This window comes from Symphalangus syndactylus, chromosome 5, assembly GCF_028878055.3.
Source record: "Symphalangus syndactylus isolate Jambi chromosome 5, NHGRI_mSymSyn1-v2.1_pri, whole genome shotgun sequence".
In the NCBI taxonomy this organism is placed as follows: domain Eukaryota; kingdom Metazoa; phylum Chordata; class Mammalia; order Primates; family Hylobatidae; genus Symphalangus; species Symphalangus syndactylus.
Window position 1 is genome coordinate 66,495,023 of NC_072427.2, and position 8,479 is coordinate 66,503,501.

An 8,479-nucleotide genomic window follows, 5' to 3' on the forward strand; every position below is an offset into this window, starting at 1 on the left:
ATGTTTCTCTCATGATTAGACTGGGGTTATAGGTTTTTGAGAGGAAGACCACAGGTTAGGCCGGGCGCGGTGGCTCACGCCTGTAATCCCAGCACTTTGAGAGGCCATGGCGGGCGGATCACGAGGTCAGGAGATCGAGACCATGGTGAAACCCCGTCTCTACTAAAAATACAAAAAATTAGCTGGGCGCAGTGGCGAGCGCCTGTAGTCCCAGCTACTTGGGAGGCTGAGGCGGGGGAATGATGTGAACCCGGGAGGCGGAGCTTGTAGTGAGCCGAGATTGCGCCACTGCACTCCAGCCTGGGCGACAGAGCGAGACTCTGTCTCAAAAAAAAAAAAAAAAGACCACAGGTTAACCTGCCAATTTTATTACATCCTGTTAAGGGTACCTACTATCAACATGTCTTATCACTAATGGTATTAACCTTAATCACCGGCTGAGGTAATGTTTGTCAAGTTTCTCCACTGTAAAGTTATGCTTTCACCCCTGCTTTTCATACTGTACTCTTTGGAAGGAAGTCACTATGTGCAGATCACAATGAGTGGGCAGTCGTGCTCTGCCTCCATGTGGGTGGAGCGCCTACATACATTATTTGGAATTCTTCTGCATGGAAGAGGTCTGTGTTCCCCATTGATTGATTGATTGATTATTATTATTTTGAGACAGAGTCTGGCTCTGTTACCCAGGCTGGAGTGCAATGGCGCGATCTCAGCTCACTGAAACCTCTGCCTCTTTTTTATGGCAATTCTCCTGCCTCAGCCTCCCAAGTAGCTGGGATTACAGGCACCCACCAACACACCTGGCTAATTTTTTGTATTTTTAGTAGAGACGGGGTTTCACCGTGATGGCCAGGCTGGTCTCAAACTCCTGACCTCAGGTGATCCACCCCTGTCAGCCTCCCAAAGTGCTAGGATTACAGGCGTGAGCCACTGCACCCGGCCCCCATTGATTTATTTATTAATATAGATACAGGCTTTTATACATTGGGTTATGATTCAATACTATTTTATTTTATTTATTTACTTTTTGAGACAGAGTATCGCTCTTTTGCCCAGGCTGGAGTGAAGTGGTGCAATCTCAGCTCACTGCAACCTCCAGCCCCTGGGTTCAAGCGATTCTCCTGCCTCAGCCTCCCAAGTAGCTGGGATTACAGGCATGTGCCACTGCACTCAGCTAATTTTGTATTTTTAGTAGAGATGTGGTTTGGTTTCACCATATTAGCCAGGCTGACCTCGAACTCCTGACCTCAAGTGATCCACCCGCCTCAACCTCCCAAAGTGCTAGGATTACAGGTGTGAGCCACCACACCCAGCCAATACTATTTTATTTTGTTGCTCAAATTTTTTCACCTCTCCAGTGACCTTTTACTATACCCCGTCGGGGTGTGTGTGTGTGTGTGTGTGTGTGTGTGTATTTCCTTACGTTCTGGCATCACAAGAAAGTAAGGAAATAGCTCTTCTTGTATATTTCCTGCCCCAATCCTAGAATCAGTCATTTCTTCAAGGACTCTTGAAGAAGTTATTAGAGAATAACTGTTATTGGAGAATGGTATTAGAAACCAAGATCTGGGCCAGGCACAGTGGCTCACACTTGCAATCCCAACACTTTGGGAGGCCTAGATGGGAGGACAGCCAGAGGCCAGGAGTTTGAGATCAGCTTGGTCAACAAAGGGAGACCCTCATCTCTAATAATAATAATAATATTAAACCAAGATCTGCATGGTAAGTATGCTCGTTGCTACTGGGGTGTCTTGCTTTTTGGCCCTTCTCAACTGACAGAGTAAGTGAATATATGTATGTATACTACAGCATACACACATATTTATAACTTTCTCTATGTAATCATCTGTATATATGGGTCAGTTTTTTTTTTTTTTTTGAGACGGGGTCTTGCTCTGTTGCCCAGGCTGGAGTGCAGTGGTGCAATCTCGGCTCAGTGCCAGCTCCGCCTCCTGGGCTCATGCCATTCTCCTGCCTCAGCCTCCCAAGTAGCTGGGACTACAGGTGCCCGCCACCAGGCCCGGCTAATTTTTTGTATTTTTAGTAGAGACGGGGTTTTACCATGTTAGCCAGGATGATCTCGGTCTCCTGACCTCGTGATCCGCCCGCCTTGGCTCCCAAAGTGCTGGGATTACAGGCGTGAGCCACTGCGCCCGGCCAGGTCAGTTTTTTTTTTTTTTAAGTCTACCTGTTACAGATATATATTATAATATTTACAGCTGAAATTATATGGCTAAGATTTGCTTTTAAAAACTTCAGCAATCCGGCGGGGAGTGGTGGCTCACGCCTGTAATCCCAGCACTTTGGGAGGCTGAGGCAGGTGGATCACGAGGTCAGGAGATCGAGACCATCCTGGCTAACAGGGTGAAACCCTGTCTCTACTAAAAATATAAAAAGTTAGCCAGCCGTGGTGGCGGGTGCCTGTAGTCCCAGCTACTCAGGAGGCTGAGGCAGGACAATGGCGTGAACCCAGGAGGCGGGGCTTGCAGTGAGCTGCGATAGCTCCACTGCACTCCAGCCTGGGCGACAAAGCAAGACTCCGTCTCAAAAACAAAAATAAAAATAAAAATAAAACTTCAGCAATCTCTGGTTGTCTAGTGGTTAGGAATAAAAGTTGAAGAAAAAAAAAACCTCCAGCAAAACAGCAAACTAGGACAATGAAATACAATTGACTAAGATAATCATTGAAGGAGGATGCCAGGTACACTGGGGATTCACTCATTATACTGTTCTCTCTACTTGCATGTATGTTTGAAATATTCCGCTGGGCACAGTGGCTCACGCCTGTAATCCCAGCACTTTGGGAGGCCAAGGCGGGCGGATCACAAGGTCAGGAGTTCAAGACCAGCCTGGCCAATATGGTGAAACCCCATCTTTACTAAAAATACAAAAATTAGCTGGGCATGGTGGCATGTGCCTGTAGTCCCAGCTACTCGGGAGGCTGAGGCAGAAGAATCGCTTGAACCGGGAGGCGAGGTTGCAATGAGCTGAGATAGCACCACTGCACTCCAGCCTGGGTGACAGAGCAAGACTCAGTCTTAAAAAAAAAAAAAAGAAAAAGAAATATTCCATAATACAAAATAATATGACTGGGCGCAGTGGCTCATGCCTGTAATCCCAACACTTTGGGAGGCCGAGGTGGGCAGATCACAAGGTCAGGAGTTCGAGACCAGCCTGGCCAACGTGATGAAACCCTGTCTCTACTAAAAATACAAAAATTAGCTGGGCATGGTGGCACGAGCCTGTAATCCTAGCTACTCAGGAGGCTGAGGCAGGAGAATCGCTTGAGCCTGGGAGGCAGAGGTTGCAGTGAGCTGAGATCGTGCCACTGCACTCCAGCCTGGACAACAGAGTGAAACTCTGTCTCAATAAATAAATATGTACATACATACATACATACATACATAAAATAAGAAAATAGAGCCAGAAAAGCCTCACCGACCAGGCTGCAGTTAAAGAGGGTCAAATAGAGAAAGACAGCCAGCCAGCTACAAGGCATTAACACACACGCACATACAGGCACACACACAAGCATACATACACGCACATGCATACACACACATATACATACAGATGCACACACACATACAGGCACACACACATTCACACATACCCATACACACACAAAACTCTTTCTCCCACGGCCATCCTTAGGTGAAATTTTGAAGATGAAAGTTTTTCTTCCATGTTTGGACCCATCTGCCCTTTCAGAAACCCCAACCTTATTGCTCTACTGCTTCCTAAATCTGCTTTTGGAGGGAAATCTGATCATTTGAAATATTTCCTGTGACTGAAAGTCAAAGTGTGGTCCTCTTAGGAATTTACATTTCTGTGTCATCTTCGATGGGGCAAGAAGTTGCATTGTTTCTGGCTTAGGAATTTCAGGCAGTGGGTGTTTGACAGGGACAGCAACAATCCCCAGCACATGTGGAATTACACATATAGGTAATGTTTCTACCAGTCCCAGAGGCTTCTGTAAGGTGAGGAACACAGTCTGTGGCCTGCTCCATCCCCCCATCCCATCCCTTGAGTGGAACTTGCCCACTCTCACCTCTTTTTTTTTTTTTTTTTTTTTTTTGAGACAAGATCTCGCTCTGTCACCCAGGCTGGAGTGCAGTGGCACCATCTCAGCTCACTGCAGCCTCCACCTCCCGGGCTCAAGTGATCCTCCCACTTCAGTGTCCCAAGTAGCTGGAACTACAGGCATGCGCCACCACACCTGGCTAATTTTTGTATTTTTGGTAGAGACAGGGTTTCACCATGTTGGCCAGGCCGGTCTTGAACTCCTGATCTCAGGTGATCTACCCGCCTCAGCCTCCCAAAGTGCTGTGATTATAGGTGGGAGCCATCACGCCCGGGCAACTTTCATCTCTTGAGACAGTAGTTGGGAAAGGACAGGTCTTTGGTTATACGACCGGTGAGACTGTCATGACCCTGCAGCTCACCATGGTTTCCTCTTGTTTCCCCCACTTTAGGGGTGGGGCAGAAGGCCTTAACTCTGAAAAAGCTGAAACAGGTGCTTTTTGACACTGCTGGAAGTTGGTAGCAGAGTGCCCTGCTTCTGTGGACAGTGGTTTTTATCTCCAGGTTTGTCTTCATCTTCTCTGGATCCTTGGCCTCCTTGAACAGTTCTGGGTCATAAAAGGCTGAGAGTGGGCAGAGACTTATTTTACTAGATTAGTGAGATGCTGTGCCCAACCTAGTCCCATCCATAATAAGGGGCTGCCACTGGCCCTTCCTCTCACTCAGTCTTCCTCCACCCCTGCAGCCCCTTCTTACTCCTCTGGAATAGAGTATAGCTGCCTCTGGTTCTGTTCTAAGGACAGGAACTCCTGGGACAGCTACTCCCGCATTAGGTCAAAAACACTTCCTGTTGATTTGATTAGTTTCCTTCCAAACAATGCATTTATGGAAGAAGAAGAGCTTTTGCAGGCATGCATTTGCACAGGCAGCCAACCTCCTCCAGTCACACACAGACACACACACACACGTCCACACCCACACGCACACACTTTCTTCTCATCCGCCCACAAAGCATCAGTCACATTTAGAATTTGCACAAATGCACACCCTCATACATCACAATGCACACCCTCTCATCCACCTACACGTCTCTTCCACAAAATCACACCTGCTCACATACCCTTAGAAGCACATTCCTATCCTGTGCCCAGAGAGAGAAAGGTGGGGGAGATAAGCAAGGAGAATGGGTTATAAGGGCTCAGGAGGTCAAACCTCTGTAGGAGCTGAAAAGTCAGAAGACCAGGACCCCCCACTCCTCTCTGTCCTTTTTTTTTTTCTTTTCTTTTTTTTGAGATGGAGTCTTGCTCTGTCACCCAGGCTGGAGTGCAATGGCGCAATCTTGGCTCACTGCAACTTCCGTCTCCCAGGTTCAAGTGGTTCTCCTGCCTCAGCCTCCTGAGTAGCTGGGATTACAGGCACCCACCACCACATCCAGCTAATTTTTGTATTTTTAGTAGAGATGAGGTTTCACCATGTTGGCCAGGCTGGTATCGAACTCCTGACCTCATGATCCGCCCGCCTAGGCCTCCCAAAGTGCTGGGATTACAGGTGTGAGTCACAGCTCCTGGCCTCCTCTCTGCCCCTGTAAGTAGAAATACTATGGCTGGGCAAGGTGGCTCATGCCTGTAATCCCAGCACTTTGGGAGGCGAAGGTTGCAGTGAGCCGAGATCGCGCCATTGCACTCTAGCCTGGGTGACAAAGCGGGACTCCGTCTCAAAAAAAATAAAAACAAAAAGAAATACTATGAATTGAGAGAGATTTAGAATTAGGGGTAGGGGAAGCAGGAACTCAGGGCCCCCGTCCCACACAGAAAGTGTGCTGCCCCTGTGACAGTGATGTATCTCAGGCTGGTGGCTGAGGTGGGAAGTTTGTCAAGGCTGTAAGTGGCATCCATCACATGTCTGAGAAGCCCATTTTGACCAGTAGAAAATGATGGTCTTCAGGATGGGGTTCCCTATCAACTCAGGAAATGGTGGGGAGGGAAATGAAGAGAGATAAGGAAGTAAAAGGCTGGGTTGGGCTCTGTATCCAACATCCTCTAGAATGAATCTTACTAATGTCAGCCGGAATCAAGAGGAGGAGGCTCCCCTTCTCTGGAAACTTGAAGTCCCCCTCAGAGAAAAGGTGGGAGAGAGGGCTTGGAAAAGCAGCAGCCCAGGCAATTCTGCCTTCGGCCCCAGACTATTGTCTGCCTGCCCTGACTCAGCCCAAACTCAGAAACTGTGGATTCTGGAAAGCAACAAGACTTTTCCTTTGGGAAAGTGTCCTGAAGCTGACCCACAGTGCTCAAGAAAATTGGCAGAGAGCCCAGGCACAGTGGCTCACACCTGTAATCCCAGTATTTTGGGATGTCGAGGTGGGCGGATTACCTAAGGTCAGGAGTTTGAGACCAGCCTGGCCAACGTGGTGAAACCCTGTCTCTACTAATAATACAAAAATGAGCAGAACATGGTCGTGGGCACCTGTAATCCCAGCTACTCATGAGGCTGTGGCAGAAGAATCGCTTGAACCCATGAGGCGGAGGTTGCAGTGAGCCAAGATCGCACCATTGCACTCCAGCCTGGATGACAAGAGTGAAACTTCATCTAAAAAAAAAAAGAAGAAGAAGGAGAAGAAGAAGAGGAAGAGGAAGAAGAAGAGAAGAATAGGAGGAGGAGGAGGAGGGGGAGGGGAAGGGGAAGTGGAAGGGAAAGGGGAAGAGAGGGAGAGGGAGAAGAAGAAGAAGAAGAAGAGGAAGAGGAGGAAGAGGAAGAAGAAGGAAGAAGGAAGAAGAAAGAAGAAGAAAATAATTGGCAGAGAGCTCAGTGAAACAGAGACAGAGGAGACGGAAGTGAGTGACACACTCTGCGTCCTCGCCTCACCAGGAAACTACTAAAGTTCCTGGGGAAGCAAAGTAGAATTTCATAAGAACAAAATGGAGAGGAGAAAACCTATGGTGGCTGTGAAGGCCCTGATGCCATGTATGTCAAATTGATATCATCTGATGGCCATAACTTTATTGTAAAAAGAGAACATGCATTAACATCAGGCACGATAAAAGCCATGTTGAGTGGCCCAGGTGTTTTATGGGTTTGGCTCTTAAATTTAGGTCTTTGGTCTTAAGTTAATTTTTGTTTACGCTGGGAGGTCAGTTTGCTGAGAACGAAACCAATGAGGTCAATTTTAGAGAGATACCTTCACATGTGCTATCGAAAGTACGCCTGTATTTTACCTACAAGGTTCGCTACACTAACAGCTCCACCGAGATTCCCGAATTCCCAATTGCACCTGAAATTGCACTAGAACTGCTGATGGCTGCGAACTTCCTAGATTGTTAAATAAAATAAATTATAATAAACTGTTAACTCTTTTCAGTATTTAATACCTGTAGTTCAGTTAGTAACTTTTTCATATATAGCATGTTGCCTTTATGCAGTTTAACTATATAAAGTTCATTGCAAAGCAGATTATCTTGTTTTTTTTTGCATAGCAATCAAAGTTGAAATTTGTTTGCTACATCAAAAAATTAAGGACATTTTCACAAACTGAGAAATAAACAAATATGCCAATTAAAAAAAAAGAAACAGAGACAGAGATATCTGGCCCCTGCCATCCATGTCTTGACAGTGCCTCATGAGTCTCTCCTCCTGCTGCCGCCTGGGGGCGCCCCCAGCTGGGTCTCAGGCTGCTGCCAGCACTGCTGTTGTTATCATTAGTGTAATTAATAAACAAGCACTGCTGGGGCCAAGTGGAAGAAGAGGCAGGCCCCTGCTGCTCAGGAGAATCTCTGAAAAGATCCAGTGAGCCTGCGGCAACCGGAGCTGAGTGGGTGGTCCCTCCTCTCTACCCAGGACCTCTGGAGGGGATGTGGGGTGGGCTTCCCCCTGGAGGGAAGGGCAAGGGGAGGAGCACACTTGGTAGGCTTGGTTTAGAACCAGCTCTGCATGTGCCTGACAGGATGTCTGTGGGCAAGGCCACCCCCGTGATTACTGGTTGTGGGGCAGGCTCTGAAGCAATTATTCATTCATTTAACAGGCATCTGCCTATTTATTTATGGAAAGCCTACTGTGTGCAAGGTGGTCTACTAATAATAGCTAATGTTTGACTGGACAGTGTGACGACACAGCCAACTTTCACACTGGGTCCTGGGAAAAGGGGTAGAAGCAGGGGAAGCAACTAGGAAAAATGACAGCCCCAAAAGATATGGGCAATTGGGCTTTGGCCTGTGTGGCGTAGTGGTGGGGATATACATTAGGTAAAACCTGGGGATTACCAAGATCTTGGGAAACTCAAGACCCAGGTTGGAAAACATACAGCAAGTGGAGCTGGAGAAAATAGGCATTTTTCAGGTAGGAGGGACTTGGAGATAAAGGCATGGCAATAGGACATGAATATGGGGATTTTGGGTGAACGGCTCAATGAAACGGAGGCACAAAGGGATGCTAGCCGATCCTGTTGGGGGAGCCCCGGGTCACG

At 47.5% G+C, this 8,479-nt stretch overlaps 1 protein-coding gene across 1 annotated transcript; it reads left to right on the plus strand.

The window, feature by feature from the left end:
• Nucleotides 1–6,760: 6,760 nt before the first annotated feature.
• On the plus strand, nucleotides 6,761–7,385 carry LOC129481785 (elongin-C-like). Its single transcript, XM_055276933.2, has 2 exons — nucleotides 6,761–7,082; nucleotides 7,151–7,385. Exons 1-2 carry the CDS (start codon nucleotides 6,983–6,985, stop codon nucleotides 7,339–7,341), a joined length of 291 nt encoding a protein of 96 aa, XP_055132908.1. The 5' UTR covers nucleotides 6,761–6,982; the 3' UTR covers nucleotides 7,342–7,385.
• Nucleotides 7,386–8,479: the final 1,094 nt, after the last annotated feature.

Coding starts and splice junctions, on each gene's coding strand:
- LOC129481785 (XM_055276933.2), top strand. CDS start 6,983: ATGTATGTCAAATTGATATCATCTGATGGCCATAACTTTATTGTAAAA. Junction 7,083..7,150: donor AGCCATGTTGAGTGGCCCAG/GTGTTTTATGGG, acceptor TTACGCTGGGAG/GTCAGTTTGCTGAGAACGAA.